Below are 21,364 nucleotides of genomic sequence, written 5' to 3'. Positions count from 1 at the left end.
AATTTAATTTAGGCTCCTTAATATATGTGACAAGGGCCCCCTCTATCAAGAGTTTTTCCATGAAAAACTGCTCACGTCATCCTCATCTCCAAGCCATCCAGCCAACCGACTATCTTGTGTGGCGATTCTGGACCCAGCATACAACACACCGCAGATGTCCAGCACACACCAAACGCACACCAAATAGCGTCTTCAGAACACTAAAACACCACTGCCGCGGTCCGTACTGAGTCCTTAATAAACATGTTCGTGCCCACAACACAGTCCCTTGTATAATCACATAACACCAATAACAGCAACAACAACAAGATAAATCCCATAGTTACATTAACACAGCAACAAAAACAAGATATATCCCACAGATACCTAGAGCTGTTCAGTTAGCTCTATATCTATACAAGTTTAATTTGTAACATATGACCTCCGCTTTGTCTGGCCCATCCGAAAACATCTCCCCCTTGATTTGGAGTAGAGCTGTAATCCTCTGTCTTTACTCCAATTGGGCTTCTTCAGTAATTCATCCCATCCTGCATTTTTCCTTCCCACTGCACGCGGGCATCTCGGCAACATCGCCTGTCTCCTCGGCCACTACCGAACAAGCTGCCCTGGGGGCGTACCGCCGTACGGGACCTCTTTCTTCATATTTCAACATATTTACGTGAAAAACGTGGAAGACGACGTGGTTAATCCACGTCGTCTTCTTCACACCTCTTTCCCTTAAAATTTAATTTAGGCTCCTTAATATATGTGACAGCTTCGACTGGTGTTCAGTTCTGTGCCTCGCCTCCTACTGCGAGGGTTCAAGCAGCCCCAGATGCAGCCTCCTGCGTCCTACCTCCACCATTGCACTTTCCCGCTCAGCTGCTCGTTGGCAACGCCACAGCCATGCCAGCGCACTAACTTTTCTCGCCGGTACGGCAACCGCAGCCTTTTGTAGCAACACCTGGCCTTGTAACGGAGCCACAATACTCCCATACGCGATTTGGAGTGCCGTTTTCTTCAACGTCGTCGCCGCAATTCTAAGTCCCTTATATGCCGCAGGTACACGTGACAACCATGCCTGACGTATCGTCTACCTTGCCATTGTTTGAGAACTGCCACAAGCAAAATGCGCGTTTGTGGATTCAAGAAATTCAACGAACGCCGCAGCTAGCTTCATGGTCGCCAGGAACAACCAGCCTCATCACAGCAAGTAAGTTGAGAGGGACCGCAAAAAACTGGCACATAGACTTTTCCCGACTTGGGATACGTGGCGTAAAGCTTTTCTCGACGCATTTGCCGACGAGCTGACGCCACTCCAATGGCAGCAGGAAGTTATGCCCCTGGTGCAGACCAGCCCTTAGTCTCTCCGCGGCTATGCCTACGCAAAGCTTCGCGTCATCGAGAAACGTGCAGCGCCGCTGACTGAGTCCCAAAAAATTGAATATCTCTTGCAAGGCATTTTTTGCCCAGGCACAGCGACAAGCATAGCAGCGCAACGTCCGTCGTCAGTATCGAGCTTCATTGACATATCCACACAGCTTCACCAGGCAATACAACGTATGGGAACGGCAAGGAACCCCAGTGTTTCTATGTGTCGACAGCAATAAAAGCTGTCATCATACCCCTCAAGCCTTCACTTCAGTCATCTCGCCCCATCAACGCCCTCACAGTACTCGCTAGGCCTCGTCACGAAAGGAGTCGGCGATCCACTGTCGACAGAAATTCAAGAATATGGCAAATGTGCCTCACTGATTAGTAAGAAAGTGCGAAGGTATAATATGTAGCCGCTCGTTTCGCTTTTTTCGATACGGATATGGTGCAAAAGCGCTGTTTTTCCTGCCGTCGCCTCACCGGGAGTGAAGCTTTCGATCGGCCGGGCAGGCCCAAGCGACGGCGGCAAGCGACGAGCGGCACCGTCGTGCGGCGTTTTTTGCTCGTGCCGCTTACCTCGCGAATCGGTTCTAAGCGCAGGCACAAATTGAAAGCACATCTTCGCTGGTGCACGCACATCGCGCACGTCGCCGTGGCTAGCATGAGGTCCATTAAGTTTTAAAGTCTTAAGTTTATAGAATGCCATACCAACTAGTCCCCCACCACACTCTTCTGGTTCCCACTAAGCTGACACTTAACATTACTACAATACGCGGTCGTTGATCGTGCTGGCATCGTCGTTGGTTTAGCGTGACAGACCGTGCGTCAGCGACAGCATTTGCATACCCAACAGCCTACCGACCGTCGATCGCAGTCGCATCGGCCTAGTGTGACCAAACCCTACCGATACCGAAGAAAAACTGCGTTACTGTTGTTATCGCTTTTAAAACTTCGATCGCCCGCGAAAGTACAGGAGGGAATGAGACCTCGCTGCGCATACTGCAGCAGCGAGAGCAGACGACGTTGCTTCATGCATGCCCTAGTGACGTCATTCAATATGGTGGTTGTTGCCGGTGGGAGGAGTCTCCCGGTCTCAATTTCGATCGCATTTTTTGGAATATGCACCGCATCCAGGGCAGCCAAATTTCGGAAATTGAATCATAAGCTCTTCTATTAGTTACTTTAGCACAAAACTGCAATATGAAGAATGACCAGGTCATGGCCCCTTTCAGGGATCCTTGGTTGGAGTAAAGGTCGTTAAAGGTCATTGTGCTGCCTACCCGACCACTGCTTTACCTTGCGTAGTGAAGTTTCTCGCTTCAAAAAGCCGGCAAATCGAGTGCACAAGTTCACAGCCGCAAAGAACGCCGGCCATATGTGTTCTTTACTTCAGGGCAGCTCGCGATCGCCATTGGCAAGTTTTGCCTAATTGGTGACATCACCACTGTCCTTTTTCGTTTGCACTAGACTTTTCTTTTGCAAGCAGTAAAAAAATGGTGTCAAAGTGCGCTTTTAAATTAAGTGTTTAAAATTGTATCACAACGTTGTAAATCACTGGAAGACATTTTTTTTCTTCACTTAAAAGCAATACAGAATTCAAGGTTCATGTCTAGCAAGAATCTTATAAATGTAAACAAACATAGTGGGCCAAAATTAATGTGCCCTAGGATACTGTGGCACTATACCAAAATTATTATCGCAAATACTACGGGCGTCTGAGCGTTTTGCCTCTATAAAAACGCGGCGGCTGCGTTTTTATGGAGGCAAAACTTTAAGGCGCTCGTGTGCTGTGCGATGTCAGTGCACGCTGAAGATCTCCAGGTGGTCGAAATTATCCCGGAGACCTCCACTACGGCACCTCTTTCTTCCTTTCTTCTTTCACTCCCTCCAACGATATATGACACAGATACTGCGCCATTTCCTTTCCCCAAAAAACCAAATGTTCGAGGCTCGCATTTTAGGAGGAGACCACTACTAAAACTACAAATTGGTTGTTGGGGAAAGGAAATGGCCCAGTATCTGTCTCGCACGTCGGCGGACACCTGAACCGCGCCGTACGGAATGGGATAAAGGAGGGACTGAGAGAAGAAAGAAAAAATGCCGTAGTGTAGGGCTCCGGAATAATTTCGACCACCTGGGGATCTTTAACGTGCGCTGAAATCGCACAGCACAGAACCCGACCGCGGCGGGTGCGTTTCGATGCAAGCGAAATGGTAAGGCACCCGTGTGCAGTGCGATTTCAGTACACGTTAAAGATCCCCTACTCCTCGGGGTACACCTTCAGATTTCGATGTGGATGAGGCAATGACCTTCTAGGCCTCACGAGGTCAAGCCAAACCTACTGCGTGGTATGGCCCAAGCTGTCATAGTATCATACGCCGATGACCATATGGTAACCAACCCTAACTTTGACCTTGACCTTTCACCATGGCCTTGACATTTGATTTGAGACAGGGGGCACCACAACGACCATGACCTTCAATGCCTCACAAGGTGAAACAGAACTTAATCCATGGTGAAATGGCCCAAGATATGGTAGTATGACGACGTGATCATATGACTCTGACCATTGGGTACCTGACCTTGACCCTTCAGTTGTACATTTGAGACAGTGGAGACCATGTTTAACAGACCTTTCGCTCGTATAACTAGGTTCAAGCCGTGTTACAACACATCCATTTTTTGCTTATTGCACAAATTCACCTATAAATGCTTTATGCTGAGACGCATGTGTCCACATCCGTGCATCTGGCGGGCGGTTTGTGTGGTACTTGTGTCTGCGTAGATGTCAGTCGCGCACTACACTAAGTCCGGAGCAAGTTTCCAAAAAATGGCTAAGCATTGCCTCAATGGCTGGAGTGGGGCAGGAAGGACATGTCAGTGGAACAGCCTGTGATGTCTAGGATGCAGAACAGCGCTCACTTGAATTCTCAGTGCAACCTCCTCACAGCGAGTTATAACTCCGGGTAGGTTGTCTACGTGATTGATTTAATGCACGCGTAAAGCACTGCAGGGATTCTTTTGTACGACTGCATCTTTATCTGGTAGGTTGCTAGCTCACACGAAAAGGAGGCTTCTGCTTAACAAGCAGCGCCATCGCGGACGCGCCGATTACGAAGAGAGAAAGCGGCGTCTGTGTACAAAAAGCTGTGCTAAAGCATTCAGTGCTCACGCTATGCCATGTGCTGCTCTTATAGCCTGCAATATTGATGTCTTTCACCAGAAAACATGAGTGCTTCAAAGCAGAAGAAATAGATTAGATGTCGCCGGGCTAATTCGAGCTTCTATTATTAAGAGTCCTCACTGAGCGGCTAAGTGTCTTCGCCTCCTCCGACAACCATACACGATTTATACCGGTTCACTGCCAACTGGAAGAGCGGTTTTTCCATCCTGCCCGCATTAGAAAATCGCTCTTAAGAAGGACGCCCCTCGTAAGCCCACCGCACATCCGTTTTCGGATCTGTTTCGTTCTTCATTGGGATGTCCGGATTCGGGTTTATGTGTATTAACCTTAATCGGACAACCGTCGGACATTGTTGGCCTTCTGGGAAATAATGTGTCTATGATTTGAAATTTGGTGTGGAGCTGGCTGGCTTTTTTTTTGCTTTTTAGACACTCAATTGAACTTTCACCGGTCATGACTTCAAGACAGTTTTAAAACACGTGAAGTCTAATTTGAACTCAGTTGAGCGGGAAGTAGTCTAAAAATCCCGCATTTAACAGGCACTACATGCCACAATAGTTCACTTGTGAAAATCACCTCAGGCAGCGATAACTTTAGTTTTGCTTTCTCGACCTCATTACAGCCGATTTTTCATCCAAGCAACCACCTTCATTTGAACGTGGTAATCGATTGATATACGTGGAATATTTCTCCCGACTTCCTTTAACCCCTCCCCCCCCCCCCCTCCGAACACACACACCCCTCGATTTAATAAAAATCAAACAAGTGCTATGAGAGATTACTAGAAATGAAACAAGTGCTTCCGAGTTTAACATTTCGGAGCTCTTCTGTCTACAAAGTTTAGAGTTTGGGCTTAAAATACATATTAAAGAAGCTGGTTGATTTGTTTTTCTTCAGTGCGCTCGTAAGTCCGGAAAGAACAGTGGCTTCAATATCTCTCCACCCCGAGCAGAGGGCACTCGGTCTGAGCAATGAGCGAGGCAATATTTTTAAAACATTGGTGCCAGTTACATGAAATGTATAAGTTAGGGTGTGATGGTCATACCTCCAGTGCAAGCAAGTAAGTAGGCTTTGGCCTTGCCCCATTCCGAGATACCAGGAGGGGGTTGGGCGCCTTCCGGGGCTGAAACAGAGAAGAGGACATCATGAAGACTACTGACTGAGGTGGGTTAACTGCCATCCAAAAAGGCCACCTGCAAACAAAACAATCGTGAATCTATAAAGGAGTGAAAGATGGTGTTCGTCCGCCGTCCAGCATGCTTTCGCTGATGCCACCTCGCATACTACAAAGTCTCGAAGGCGAGCCATCTCTACCCATCAGAGCATGCGGCTAGTGCTTCATCAGGGCAGGTCACCGTGGCGCATCGAACAGATAGCATCGCAACTTAATTAGTGGCTTCTATAGAGCACATCAGCTTTGCCGGCGCCGTCCCGGCTAGGCTCACTGATTGCGGTAGACGAGGCGCGAGCGTTCTACCAGAGCAACTGACACCGTTGCACGTGTTGGACCCAGTGTAGACAGGGGGTTCTCGACTGCGAGAATAGTTAGAGTGAGAGTACCGCAAATCCCCTCTCCCCGCAACGGGTCTGGAAGGTATACGGCGGCCGCTGCCTTATTCTCCCTTCATGTTAACCATGTCTGTGGTGTCCTGGGTATCTATGTTCGTAACGTCGGCATTATATATTACACAAAATATTCTGCGTAGCTAGAGCAGACAACTTTAGTAATATCGTGAACGAATACTAAGAAGAAATTGGAAGCAAAGATTTTTTCAACTCTCTAAGCAGCAGTTTGCGCATGTATGCTGCCCCAAAAAGAGTGCCCGGAGGCTTTGGATGACCTCCACTTCATGCAGTTACCTGCAAATTTTTGTACTGGTTGTTCCGGCAACATTAGAGCATGGTGGCTATATTCCTTCTGAGCCCGGCGGCGCTAAGAAAGAGAATTCGGTACTTTTAAGAAAAGCAGCTTTCTACTAGGAAAGGTGGCGAAATATACTCCGATTGAAATAAAATGCGCACCACAGCAGTACGTATAGTGGTTAAAGAGTTCATCTGCTATGCGGGAGGTACAGGCTTCGGCCTGCAGTTCCACCACGCTCAACTACCGGCTATACAAAGGGTACCTGGCCTGTTCCTCGGCTTCTTTGAGCTGAAATGTTTAGATAATGGGGCCTTTGACCAAGCCTAGTGCAGATAAAAAATACCTTGTACTATGGTACCCATTAGCCAAAGCTAAAGAGCACGAAAAAAGAAAATCTATCACCATCATCAAACGCAATGCCAATACAATCTGTCTATATAATGGTGAAAAAAAAGTGAGTGAAGAGAACAGGGAAACGGCGGTATCGAATTGAATGAGATCGCTTTATTTCTCTCAGATATATGCGGGAAGGAGCGCCTGGGCTAAAAGCTGCTCGAGACAGCTTGACGAGGCCCAGCTGTCTCGAGCAGCTCTATAGGGGCGATATAGAACAGGGCGCTAGGCCGCTTTTTCCAGAATTTTCGACTAGGAAGGCAAACATTTGCAGACACCAAACTGTTTTGGTATGTTTTTCCTTTGCAATGATCCCTAAGATATCAGCAAACATGATCCACTATGTGAACTTCACCTGAGCTCGGAAAATGATTCAAAATTGAAATTATTCTTACATGTATTTCAGTTGGCATTACATTAGCTGAGCAGTGTTAGGCACAGAATCACGTAAGACGTGCAAAAATTGCAATGTGGCGCCTCTGCGTTTCGCCTCATTAGTGAGCGGCGCTGCAAAAACTACGAAGTATAATCGATGTTTGTTCACTGGCTGTCATGCCAGGTTCTGGTGTAACTAAGGTAAAAGTTGGAGCAAAATATAAGGGCAAAAAAGTGATAATAATAATAATTGGTTTTTTTGGGAAAGGAAATGGCGCAGTATCTGTCTCATATATCGTTGGACACCTGAACCACGCCGTAAGGGAAGGGATAAGGGAGGGAGTGAAAGAAGTAAGGAAGAAGGAGGTGCCGTAGTGGAGGGCTCCGGAATAATTTCGACCACCTGGGGATTTTTAACGTGCACTGACATCGCACAGCACACGGGCGCCTTAGCGTTTTTCCTCCATAAAAACGCACCCGGCCGCGGCGGCTGCGTTTTTATGGAGGAAGAGGAAAAACGCTAAGGCGCCCGTGTGCTGTGCGATGTCAGTGCACGTTAAAGATCCCCAGGTGGTCGAAATTATTCCGGAGCCCTCCACTACGGCACCTCCTTCTTCTTTTCTTCTTTCACTCCCTCCCTTATCCCTTCCCTTACGGCGCGGTTCAGGTGTCCAACGATATATGAGACAGATACTGCGCCATTTCCTTTCCCAAAAAAACAATTATTATTATTATCACTTTTTTACCGTTATATTTTGCTCCAACTTTTACCTTAGTTACACCAGAACCTGGCATGACAGCCAGTGAACAAACATCGATTATACGTCGTAGTTTTTGCAGCGCCGCTCACTAATGAGGCGAAACGCAGAGGCGCACGTGTGCTGTGCAATATCAGTGCACGTTAAAGATCCCCAGATGGTCGAAATTATTCCGGAGCCCTCCACTACGGCACCTCTTTCTTCTTTCAGTCCTTCCTTTATCCCTTACGACGCGGTTCAGGTGCCGCCGAGAGGTGAGACAGATACTGCGCCACTTCCTTTCCGCGACATCAAATTTTTCCTGTAAGTAATCATTCTCACTCCATTCGTTTGTGTTGGCGTAGTAGTCTGTTCACGTGGCCTCTATTGTGGCGTCATTGCAAGCACGCAGCCTTCTAAGCGGTCGCCCCGATTATTCCACAATTACAAGAACGTTGCTCATTTTTCAGCCCCGCCGCGGTGGCTCAGTGGTTAGGGTGCTCGACTACTGATCAGGAGTTCCCGGGTTCAAACCCGACCGCGGCGGCTGCGTTTTTATGGAGGAAAAACGCTAAGGCCCCCGTGTGCTGTGCGATGTCAGTGTACGTTAAAGATCCCCAGGTGGTCGAAATTATTCCGGAGCCCTCCACTACGGCACCTATTCTTTTCTTCTTTCACTCCCTCCTTTATCCCTTCCCTTACTGCGCGGTTCAGGTGTCCAACGATATATGAGACAGATACTGCGCCATTTCCTTTCCCCCAAATACCAATTATTATTATTATTATTGCTCATTTTCTTATCTACCAGCGCTCCCACTGAAGAACAAGAAATGAGAACACGTGAAAAGAGGCTATTGCCATTACAAAATTTCTCCTCCTTTCTTATTATTAAAATGCCTTTCTCTCGCTCTCTTCAGACAGTCTATAGACGTTCCACAGTCTTGTTTATAAACCCTACTGAGATTCTATTGACGAAGTACACTGACTAGCCTTCATGCTATACAAGTCCTATAGGCAATATGTAGATTTTTGGCCATATACTTTTCGTAGAGGCCATGGCGGTGACTTATTGGCTGTAGTGCTAAGCTGATGACCCTTGAAACATGGGTTCAATCTAGGCCGAGACGGTCGCATTTCGATGGGGGCGAAATCCTAGGGTCACTTTACTGTTCAGTCTCAGTGTACGTTAAAAAACCGCAAATGGACGAAATTTTCTGGAGCTGTCCACCATTGCGTCCATCCTAGCCTGAGATGCTTTTTTTTAGCTGAGTAAGACATAGCGCATGAAGATAGGACAGTGCAGAGACAACACAGGACGAGCGCTATGTTCATGCGGTATGTCTTAATCAAAAGTGATGCACCAGCAAGCCGAAAGTTCCACCCTATTATGAGTCGCTTTGATTCATCAAACCCTATAAACGTAAACGCTTGGTAGACTTGTGTACAGACACTCTATAGACTATGAAGATATAAAAGAAAGCACCTATACGCATACAAAAGCTGTAATAAGTATATAGATGAGTTCTATAAGGACGGGGTCCAACGGTCGCCTGGAGGATGTAACAGCAGGCCAGAGCTTGTGCTGGGGCGAGGCGAAAGCAGGATATCCGTAATGCGGATTGCACCTCATAGTCTGTAGCTATCATCATCCCGGCACCGCGCCTCCCGCGCCATCGAGCGCGAGCTTGGAACGCTTTGCTCTGGCGAGCGCGAGCATCGAACGCTGGAAAGCTCTCGAGGTCGGCATGCAGCTCGGATGCTTCGTTCCTCTGCTGGCTAGGCTTCGCTGCAGCGGTGCCCGTCGTCCAGCGAAATATATGTGGCCGCCGCCGCGCCCACAAGTCTACCCAGTCGGCAAAGGACTATATAAAAATGAAAGTTTCTTACAAGAATACACGAACATCTCAGCAGAGATAGCTTGGCTGAGAGCAAAAACTCATAAATGAGGCATACACTGCACGACGAAGCATGATCGGATTCTACAAAAGCATTGACGATTTAGCATTCTAAGGGAATGCGACCGTGCTGTAACGCAGGCAGTTTAAAGTAAAGGTCGAACAAAAAACTGGGGAGCTGTGAGAATCCGCCAAAGCATTCTGCAGTGTCAGTGGAAATGAAGTTGCGGGACAGAGATCAAGCTAGTTCGGATCAATGCGTTATCTTGATAGCAACACGAAAGTTTTCTATAATTCTCAGTGCTTGATTGGGGGATAACGGTGGTAAAACTCTCGGAAACAATTTAAGAGAATGTGGCAGTTGCCAACGCGCCGCGACAAAAAGAAGCCTCGGCCTATCATCCATCAATCCATTAAATCTTCACAATCGCCTCCGCAGTTTCGAAAACCGAGAGAAGAAAGTTGACCGAGTAGACTCTAGTAGAACAGCTCGAAACAGTGCCTAATTGCTGTTTTCGCTGAACGAAAAAAAAAATTCAGAGGGTACTAAAGACTGCTCATTTTCTTTGGAAGTGAAGGTGAAGAAGAAAGAAAGAAAGAAAGAAGAAAAGAAAGGAAGAAAGAAACAAAGAAAAAGAGAAAAAAAGGAAAGAACGAAAGAAAGAAAAAGAAAGAAAGGAAGGAAAATGAGAGATAAAGAAAGAAGGAAAGAAAGGAAACAAAGAAAGAAAGAAAGAATGAAAGAAAGAAATAAAGTAAGAAAGAAAGAAAGAAAGAACGAAAGAAAGAAGCGAAGAAAGAAAGTGAGAAAGGAAGGAAGGAAGGAAGGAAGGAAGGAAGGAAGGAAGGAAGGAAGGAAGGAAATTTATGGCACCCCAGTGCTTGTTCCAGCGGTTTTGAGGAATCTTCAGAGATGTTCCCTCCTTGGTTGTAACCGCTCGACGCAGGTTGCGCATTGAGAAATGAAACCAAGGCTCGCGTCCGAACACTGATTCCACAAAGGCTGAATCCACAAAGGTCTGAGTGAAGCACTACGACAATCGACTCGAATACCTGTCGCGAGCTAACCTCCAACCTGGCTAAGACACGCATATGTAGCGAGAAATCATATGACGCCACCCGAAACGGTGTACGACGGACGGTTGCGTCATTATTTTGATACTGAAATTGGCTTTTGTGGAAAGGAAATGAGCAGTAACCATCTCATATCTCAGTGGAAACCTGAACCGCGCCGTAAGGAAGAGTGCCTGGGAATGCATTCATTTGAAGGTGCATATGCCGTTGGTCCGATTCCCGGTCGCAAGATAGCCTCGAACCTGACTAGCGCATGACTGAAGCGAACAGTCACCGAACCGAAAAAACATAGAAGTAGTCTTCGTTTTTTTAATTTGTGATTTTCATCAATAAGGTTACTACAAGTAGAAGAAAAAACCGCATGCCGCCGCTGCTATCCGAACTCACGACCTCCGAATTTCGTGTCCGGTGCTCTGCCAACTGAGCTACGGTGACGGCTGGGCAATCTTTTGCTTTCGGGGGCACCTTTTGCTTATTTTGTTTGCTTTCGCCTGCATCGAACTGTGACCGGATCGAACCCATGTCTTTAGGGTCAGCTACCAAGCACCACAACCACTAAGCCACCGCGGCGGCCGTCGAAGTGAAAGTCAAATATGGAAAAGGCTTTTACCCCCCCCCCTCCCCTCTCCTACTAGCAAAATGAGTGTTTAGCTTTCACAGTGCGCGTGATGGTGTCACAAGGTTTAAACGGAGGTATTAGTGGATGAGTGGAGGTGCCCCCATGCCTTGCCGTGACCGTGCCCGTGTACCATCGTCAGAAAACAGGGGATAGTTTGGTTTTGCTTTATGGGGGTTTAACGTCCCAAAGCGACTCAGGCTATGAGGGATGCCGTAGTGAAGGGCTCCAGAAATTCCGACCATCAGGAAATCTTTAACGTGCACTGACATCGCACAGTACACGGGCCTCTAGCATTTCGCCTAAATCGAAATGCAACCGCCGCGGACGGGATAGAACCCGCGCCTGTCGGGTCAGCAGCCGAGCGCCATAACAACTCAGACACCGCTGCGGCAGCAAACAAAAGAAAATGAATAAGACGAGGAAAGTGTTACAATACGAATGGGACATTGAACAACGAGCACGAGTAAACCCGTCGCGAGGGAAAACCTCGAAGGAAATTGTGCTTAGGCCTGCAAGGCTACTACACCTGCCGACGTATACGGGTGAAAGTCGTGCGAGGCACATGCGAGTACGTACGGTCCTTGCTGTTCTCGTCGAAGAGCTTTTTCAAGGCAAGCGTCGTGAAGTCAACCTTCGCCGCGCAGACGTGTGCGCTGAACTTCGTGCAAGCTTGCGAGATGGGACCCGCCTTGAGGATCGCGTCAGCTGAAAAGAGATGGTTCATTGGCTGTAGGCAACATGACTTCCAAATACCACAAATTCCAAATACTTCCAAATCTGCACAGAAGCATTTTTGAGCGGGAACGAAATTTTTTCATATAAATGTAAGATTTCGCTATAACAAACAGTATATTCGCAGGTCGCCCAACCGACGTCTTGCATTCTTTTTTCTATTAACGTTTCTGCTGTCATGAAAAGCGTTCCCAATTCGTTTTCTTAGGCAGTCTTAACAGTTCGATGCGATCGATGGAAACACTTTAAAAGAATGGTTTTGCTACATATCAGAAGAACGGACACTTAGCTTCAATATTTCCACAACAGTATGTTACAATTTTCCAACTGTCAAAACTTTTGTACAAGAATATTGGACATAAATGCTTCACCACCGAGCGCAAGTGCGACAGCGTCGCGCCCGATCTTTGTGCCTCGGTACCAGTGCTATTGCGGCCAAGGTCGAAGACCAAGCCCCTGGAGTACACGCATTCAGCTCTTAGAAGAGTGACATCAATGGTATACTGCGGTGCATTGCAATCTGGGCGGCGCGAACACTGGCGACCGTTCATCATCTTAAGCGGTACGGGGTATTGGGATAGTTGGTTACCGTTCATCATACTCAACCAGCGCCGCTAACGCAAGGGACAGCGCCCGTGTAGTCTTTCTTCCCGTTCCTCGTCTTAGTCATGGAGATTAAAGGCTGGGCTTCATGTATGCCGAAATCCGCACGGATGCCCAAATGAAAGAGTTTTGCCCGTATCGCTTGCCTCGCCTATCGTTTCTTCCTTCCCATAGAATTTCGCTCGTCGTCCGGAAGTGCCTCGTGCTATTACCTAATCATACCCCGCCGTGCACACATCCGGGCATCCGATTTGTAGTATTGCTCTTCTTATATATATGTCTCCGCCTCAGCAAGAGCACCGGCTTGGTCGTCGCCCCGGCCGCTGCACCACCACCGTACGAAAGATAGTCCTCTTGCCGTGGACGTAGACGCAAAATTTCAAAAGACAGTTACTCGTCGGTAAGTGAGGGCTAACAACCTTTGTAGCGGGCTACAGGGCGGGCGCACTCCAGCGCGAGATGAGTGTCGATCCAGGTACGGATCATGGTCACGCTGCGCCTCAGCGCCGGGTGCGGAATCACTTGCATAGCTCGCTCACTTGCAAGCAGGTGGAGGTGACGGATTACTGGAGTTATCACTCTACAGGAGAGAGCAGGCACGTAAAGAACGCGTTTCATGGCTTGTGAGCTTTAGGTGTACGCGCAAATCATTGTATCGTAAGATGACAGGCAAGGGTGTGCGTTGTTGCCTTGATACCTTCGTTAAAAGACCCGTCGCGGTGCTTTACTGACAGAAGCAATAAACTTCCGGTGGAAGCCCTCCTCCCACCCCTCTTCGCAAATGGTGCGACCCGCGGCTCTGAGCACAACCTGTGGTCCCCGCCGAAGACATCGTCGATCTATTTGACATCAACAAGATCAAACGCTCATATATAGGCGGAGTTGGAAAAGCGCGAGGTTTCGTTGAGTCCCGCGGGGTGATGCGGTATTTCACACCTGCCCGCGATCTGCGGGCATAGTGACAGACGTAGCTTCTTCCGCCTAATGCGCTCTACGTATTTGAAGGCACGCTTTTGCGATACGCGGAGTCTCCGTCGAGACCGCCAGGTTTGAGCACCAGTCGCAGGGCACACATCGAGAACCATGGCTAAGGTCTTATTTAGCAGCATCGCGGTAATCGCTCCTACGCAAGCAACAACTAAAGATTCAAAAATTTTATGGCCGCCCTTTTTGGCGCACTGACCCCCCAGCTCTGCGCAAGCACGAGTGGGCCATATGGAATGCTCAAAGTGTCACGACTGAAGCGAGCAAGAACAAGTGAGCACTCACCGAGGTCTTTGCAGGATTTGCTTTCGCAGTACTCGGCGTTCACGTACTCTGAAACACGAGCAAAGCGCAATGGTGAGCGCTATACCATGTTACTCAGAAACTCAGCCGCGTGTGCGCCATATTACGCGCCTGTCATGCGGAACTGTCATATCGAAGCGGCGATCGCATAAATGTCGACTAGAGACGTGCATTTGCATTTCGTTAAATTTGCGCTCACATGGCGCACACGCCGGCTGTAGTAGAAAAAAGCCACTTTTGCGCATTAGGGCATTCAGAGAAGCTGAATGCACTAAAGCAATTCTTTTGCATATTAGGCGGGAAAAATATACTCTCTGTATTGAAAGGTAAGCGGTAAAATTCGCCTTTGGCGTGCCACTAAACCTATTCACAACTGGTGGCTCGAGGAAATGCTTTCACTCCGCCTTAGTATATGCCGGCAGTAACGTGAATTGCGTGTGAGGTTAGCGGACAGACTGGAGCCCACTGATTATATCGGAGCTTCTAACGAAACGCATGGGCTCGGCGCCAGCGGCGGTAGCAAGGATGCATAAGATTCCGCTTACCTGAGAACTTTTTGACATAGAAGATGGTTGGGATGGCCACCAGCAGGAACATCACTAGCGGTATGGACCCAATTAGGCACCAATAATTGGCCAACTTTTTTGTGATCATTTCCGCCTGTGCCCCGGCTCCACTGCAATTACAATGAAAGGAAACCCGAAGAGACGGCGCTCAACGTTGGGGCTTCAGGTCCCGCACAGCAAAATGCAGTAACCATGCACTTGATACATAGCCATGTCAACAAGGCTCTTTCAAATACATCTGCTTGCAAAATGCGCTTTCTCAGATCGTGTGTGTGTGTGCTTGCGAGCGTGTTTGTGCTTGCACGTCTGTGTGTGCGTGCGCGAGCGTGTATGTGTGTGAGTTTGTGTGCCTGTGCGTGGCTTTCTATGTGTGTAAGTTTTTGTGTGCCTGTGCGTGGGTTTCCATGTGTGTGCGCGTGTATGTGTGCCTGTGCGTGTACGTGCGCGTGCGTGTGCGTGTGCGTGTGTGTGTGTTGACGTAGCCATGTTAACAAGGCTCTGAAATACATCTACATGCAAAACGCGCATTCTCAGGCTGTGCGCGTGCGTGCATGCATGCGTGCGTGCGTGCGTGCGTGCGTGCGTGCGTATAGATCTTTACTCACGCTGCAGCCCCGGGTGGCGGCTCGATCCCGCTCTCCGCAGTGGACAACATCGACTCCTCGGCCATGGTCTGCGAGAGGCGAGAGGGCGACACACTGAGTTTTCCTGCGCCCAATGCGCCCTGCACACCAGCCGCGGTGGCTCAATTGTTAGAGCACTCAGCCCTAGTACCGGGTTTCGGACCCGGCCGCGGCGGCAGCGTTTCGATGATGCCAAAACGCAAAAAGCGCCCGTGTGCTGTGTGATGTACGTACACGTTAAGGATCACCAGGTGCTCGAATCTATTCCAGAGCACTCCTCAGCAGCCACATCTTATCTTTCACTTCCACCTTCCTCGTTTACGTGAATGAATGAATGAATGAATGAATGAATGAATAGAACTTTTTGAGCAAAAAAATTACCGGTGGCTTAGCTCGGCTATACCAAAATATACGTAGCCAGAAGTACGTTTCCCTGGCTAAGCTTGTTGTTCCCGTTAACTGACGTCTTCCCTAGGCTCCATCTCGGCGGCTATGCGCCGTCTATTACGCTCGGCAGCCTGGCATCTCCGTTTTGCAGGGTGTTCTCTCTGTTCGGGAGTCTCCGCTGCTCTCTTCTTCTTCTCACGCTCATTCTCTCTTTGACCCGCCGCGGTGGCTTAGTAGTTACGGCGCTCGGCTGCTGACCCGAAAGACGCGGGTTCGATCCTGGCCGTGGCGGCGGAATTTCTATGAATGCGAAATTCCGGAGGCCCGTGTACTGTGCGATGTCAGTGCACGTTAAAGAACCCCAGGTGGCCGAAATTTCCGGAGCCCTTCACTACGGCGTCGCTCACAGCCGGAGTCGCTTTGGGACGTTAAACCCACATAAACCAAACCAAACCACCACTCTCTCTTTGTTGAGTAGCCAAGTTCCAGGCGATAACCTCAGGATTGAAAGAGTTAATTTTCTCTTGGCTATACCGCCGTTTATCAGCGGCTTGACTCTTCTTCTCTGCATCCACGTGAAACGTGATACAGCCGCCCATCAAACATTCGTCTTTTATACGAAACGCTGCGCATGCGACGCGCGGTTCGGGTGACAGAGCGGCGTGCGGTGAGGCGGCGAAGAAGCGCGCGGCACGCCTGTGGGCTCTCTCTGGTTACCGTTGTATGTGCGCATTCATCCTCGTGACGTCATGCGTGGCTCCGACGGTGGAGCGGGCGCGCGGCCATGGCGACGGCGAAGCGCACGCAGCACCTGCTGCTGCTCTCCAGTTTCCATAGTAACGGCGCATGCGCACAACTGGCGCCTCGCAACACATCGACATGCTCGACTGGTAGCCAAGTGTAGCTCTCGCTACAAAAATTGTGAGTGGAGTCCTTAGTCCAGGACTCCATTTTAGATGGCCGCCGGTTTCGCACGTTGCACAAGTGCTTTCTGGTCGTGCAGGCGTGAGCTGGTCAGCGTCCCCTCCCACTACCCAAATGTGGGGTTTCTGATGATCGCTAGGTCCTGTTTTTGAAGCGAAAGCTTCACTACGCTATCTCGTAAAGATATCGCAGTGCTTGCGGCTTTGACCTTCATGTGAGCCAGAGGTCAAACCCCTTACATCGCGCTTCGGGAGTCCACTGATATATGTGAGACAGTTACCGCGCCATTTCCTTTCTACAAAACCAGTTCGGGTGTGTATCATATATGTGAAACAGTTGATGCGCCATTTCCTTTTTAGAAAACCAAATTTTGGAAACCACTCTTCAATTTCCTTCGAAAGCAAAGGGAAGGCGCAGAACTGGCTCTCTGGGATGGTGGACACCTCAATCGCGCTTGCAGCTACGTACCTTTAGAGGCAGATTTGCGCTGTATGCGTTGGCAGTCACAACGTTGTAGAAGAAACGCGGCACTGAAGCTAGAGACGATCAGCGTTCTTTGTGTTCATTGGCGTTAGTGTTGACAACCCTCTAGACTACGTTGACTTTGAGGAAATGAAGGTGCAAAACTGGCTCCCTGTTGCAGTGGGCGCCTCAATCGCGCTTTGGGGAACTTTGAGGAGCTTTGAGGTGTGGGGAGAGAGACATGCGGGCTGCCTGCATTAGCGCTGACAACGTGGCTGGTGGTGGTGAAAGCATTTACTAGAAAAGGACAGATAGTAGATGAGTCCAAAGAGGTGGACTCCCCGTTCCACTGCTGTACCACGGGTAACTAGAAAGGGACAGTAGGTATCTTTGCATCAGCCCGCAAGGGACCGATCCTTACAAGCACTAGGTCCTCCCGGGTTGGGTTGGGGATGGGGGAATAGCCGGGCATATGATAGGTGTCCGAAGACAGCGCTCTACACTGCGGGCAACTGCCGCCAAAGGAGGCGTTGAAATGTTTGAGGGCTTCCGGGCACAGCAATGTATTGGTGAGAAGGCGGAGAAGGAGCCGCTCATCCGCCTTCTTGAGGCCTTTACATGGGCGAGGGTAAAGGCGATGACTATCTTTATAGTAGGTTGCAACATCTTTGAAGGTATAGACCGGATTAAAATGGGGTTCCTGATCGGGTGGGGAGGAGAAAACTGGCAGACGTGCGCCAGTGCAGCAATTAGCCGCCGCGTTCATTATTTGACGAACCTCTTGCGATCAACCATTTTTTTAACCGACACCTGGTAGGGTGTAGGCATTGCATATCCAGTGTGCGAAACGGACTCAATGTTAGAGGCTAAGCCGCGTTTACTTACCCGATACTCCAGAGCTTTCGCTAACTTGGTTCAGCAGCATTTGAACAACAGCAAATATTTATTGGCATCCCTACACCATATGAAATATATTCGAGTATTCGCCACAAACTGGACATTTATTTGGATATAGCGTGGGATGTATCTTATGCAGAAGGCTGAAGTGTGGGTATATATTAGCTTGTAGTTTGCGTAGCGTCACATTACTTCCTCCTCAGTCAGTTTTTGTGAGCCTGTGGGTATGTTTTTCTTTGCAGTCTTTAATGCTGTAATAGCTCCCGGTATGTGGTTACTCTTTCCTTCTCACCGAGATCGGAACGCCCGGTAAGCATGTGCTAGGCGGCGGGGTCGGCGCCATTGTTACTTCGAAGAGTGTCGTGAGCAAGGGTCCATATTACGGAGACCATTTATATCTTTTTGGAATTTTACGTCAGGATAGTTGCCACCTTCTTGGCAGCTCGCCCTTTGACTAGGTTCCTGCAGGTGGCTTGCGAATCTGTGATCACAATCTGATTATTTGGATCTGCTATGGCTCGTGAAATCGCTACCTCTTCGGCTTCCTCCGGTTTAACTCCTTTACGGGTTACTGTCGTTTTGATTTTAAAGTTGTTATCTACCACTACCGCAGTCATGGTATCTTTCTATTATGCCGCATCCCGCGAATGCAACTCCTGAGTTTTCTCCATACCTATCAAGAATGTATCTTGCTCTTTCTGCTCTTCTTGATGTGGTATTCGGGATGCATGTTTCTTGGTATCGGCAATTGTTACCTCTTTTCCCGATTTCCTTGGGTAGGTCCTCTTTATACTTCTGCTCTATTGACTTCATTCTGAGCGTTTCCAATACTTTTCTTCCTTCCTTTAATTTTAAGGTTGTTATCTACCACTACCGCAGTCATGGTATCTTTGTATTCTGCCACATCCGCGAATGCAACTGGTGCCTCTTTTCTATACTTAACCTGAATATATCTTGCTCTTCCTGCTCTTCTTGATTTGTGCTGCACGGAATGCGTGTTTCTTGGTATCGGCAATTGTTACCTCTTTTCCTTAGCTCCTTGGGTAGGTCGTCTGATTCTGCTCTAATGGCTTTATTCCTATAGCGTTTCGAATACTTTCCTTCCAGTTCGGCCAGTCTCTATTTGCGTGATAACATAGGCCTCCATCATTTCTTGGAAAGTGTTGTGCAAGCCTAGTGCTAGTAGCTTTGCTTTTGACGTACCTGTAGGTAGACCTAAAGCTTGTTTATATGATTTCTGGATTAGAACATTGATCTTTTCTCTCTAGCTGGTTTTTAGCACAACGTGCGGCATTGCGTACGTGATTCTGGTAATAATAAATGCCTGTGTGGGCTTAACCCAATATTTTTCCTTCATACCATGTTTCTGTTCCATGATCCGCTTTATCAGTCGTAATACCTGATTTGTGGTGTCCGCTAGCTTTTTGAGTGAGTTTCCAGCATCCGCTTGGATGTGCATGCACAGCATCTTAACAGTGTTGGCAATCCTTACTTGTTCTACGATTTGTGCCTGAATATTTATTTCGTCTTCCTGCGTGTGTTTGCCATTTCTAATGAGTTTTAATTCGGAATTTTGTGGCGAGCACTCGTGTCCGCATGTCTCCGCGTACAGTTGCACCACTTCAGCTGCTTCATGTAACGTGTCTTGGATCTCTCCGTCGGACCCAGTACTCGACCAGATTGTTGTGTCGTAGGCGTAGAGCGCGTGCCTAACCGACACTATTCGTGCTAATTTAACTGGTTAAGTCCCTCATCGCTATATTGAATAGGATGGGCGACACTACCGCCCCTTGCGGTGTGCCCCTGCTGCCTATCTGGATCTGTTTTGACCTGATTTCCGCTATGGTTATATTTGTTGTTCTGCCGTTAGGAAAGTCTCTGAGGTAGTCATATTCTGCCACAGTTTGCGCTTTCTAAATTCTGCACTATGGCTTCGTGGTAGACATTATCGAACGCTCTCTTAAGGTCTACTGCTAATATTGCCTTGGTTGTTCTCTTTTTAGCTTTTGCAAGCAGTTCTTTAAGCTGTACTAATACATCATGTGTGGATAACTGCGGTCGGAATCCAAACATCGCGTCTGAAAGCATGCCGCCTTCTTCCAAATGTCTTTGCAGTGTTTCCAAGACGGCGGGTTTCATTAGCTGTCCGACGCATGATGTCAGTGATATCGGCCTGAGGTTTGCAATATGAGCTGCCTTCCCGGACTTTGGCATGAGTCTGACTTCTGCATCATTCCAGGTTTGTGGGATATTGCTTTCATGCAGCATTTATTTAGGTATGCAGTGAGCTCGGTTATTGACTGTTCCTCTAGATTGGTTACAGCATTGTTGGTTATTCTGTCCTTCCAAAGGGTCGTCTTTTTCCGCAGCTTAACTAGGGCAGCCCAGACTTCCTCTTTCGTTACGTCCGAGTCCAGTTCATTTTCGGCCCCTCTGCTCCGATTATATATATTTTTTTAATCGAACGGACGTGAGACAGTTACTGCGCCATTTTAATTTCGCACAATACCACTGAGTTGATACGCCAGCAGCATCTTGCACCATCACTCACACACCTGCACTCTCCTTGCCCAAAATATTGCACATAGATACCGCTGCCAGCCGTCAGACAGTTAATTGTGTAATTATATCAACGGTGCGAGTGTTCGTCGGGAGAATTCACGCTAAGGCATTTGGCTAGCATCGTCCTGCCTTCCAACCAATTACCACGTCTAATCAGTTAAATATTATCAAGCTGTAATATGTCACAATATGTCAGCTTGATATAAAAGCGCATGCAGCAGGTGCTATGAAATTCTGATGAACTTTGTTAGCAAGGTTCCTCTGACGTACACCATGCCGTAGGCACAAATAGGCTTTTTAAGAGCGTTAGCACTTACTCATAACGTTTGTAGATTTCGTGGGGTCTGCTACCACCTTGAGATCACAGCGCCATCTGCGGCAGCAACTAGAAAACAGCACCTCTCGCATTGAGATTTGTCGCGCCATCTACATATCATTGTAGAAACAACCCCCTGCCGCGTTCCAATGATTACGTCGCTGTCCAATATGGTGGATAGAGGTGGAACTATGAGAGGTGCGTCAGAGGACGGAATTGTGGCATAGTTTCAGTTTCTTGAATCCAAATTGGCGCCATTAAAATTGGTTCCTTCCCATTCCTTTGCTCCTTACCCCCAGTATGATGTCAGTCGACGAATTGGCGGCATAGTTTCGGTTTCTCGAATCCCAGGTGGTGGCCATTAAAATTGGTTGTGCCCTCCCATCCCTTTCCCCGCCAACGTCTTCCAGGCGATGGCGGCCTTTTTCGAGAAAGGTATACTTTCAATTACGAGTTTCAGGGGTGATAAATTATCAGTTATTTTCGAGCAGCGAGCCGAATACCCTCGTAT

At 48.3% G+C, this 21,364-nt stretch overlaps 1 protein-coding gene across 1 annotated transcript in view; it reads right to left on the bottom strand.

Annotated features, from left to right (window-relative positions):
* LOC144097243 (uncharacterized) overlaps positions 1-21,364 on the bottom strand; it is a 201,351-nt gene that overhangs the window by 169,241 nt on the left and 10,746 nt on the right. Inside the window, exons 2-6 of the mRNA XM_077629987.1 lie at positions 15,288-15,355; positions 14,662-14,792; positions 14,099-14,146; positions 12,071-12,199; positions 5,583-5,660 (exon numbers count right to left, since the gene is read on the bottom strand). Of these exons, the coding sequence (XP_077486113.1) occupies positions 5,583-5,660; positions 12,071-12,199; positions 14,099-14,146; positions 14,662-14,792; positions 15,288-15,352 (451 nt within the window). The 5' untranslated portion in view covers positions 15,353-15,355. The remainder of the gene's footprint in view (positions 1-5,582; positions 5,661-12,070; positions 12,200-14,098; positions 14,147-14,661; positions 14,793-15,287; positions 15,356-21,364) is intronic.

This window comes from Amblyomma americanum, chromosome 7 (genome assembly GCF_052857255.1).
Source record: "Amblyomma americanum isolate KBUSLIRL-KWMA chromosome 7, ASM5285725v1, whole genome shotgun sequence".
NCBI classification, from domain to species: Eukaryota; Metazoa; Arthropoda; class Arachnida; order Ixodida; family Ixodidae; genus Amblyomma; species Amblyomma americanum.
The sequence above is the reverse complement of the archived record's forward strand: the minus strand, read 5'-3'. Positions and strand labels throughout refer to the sequence as shown.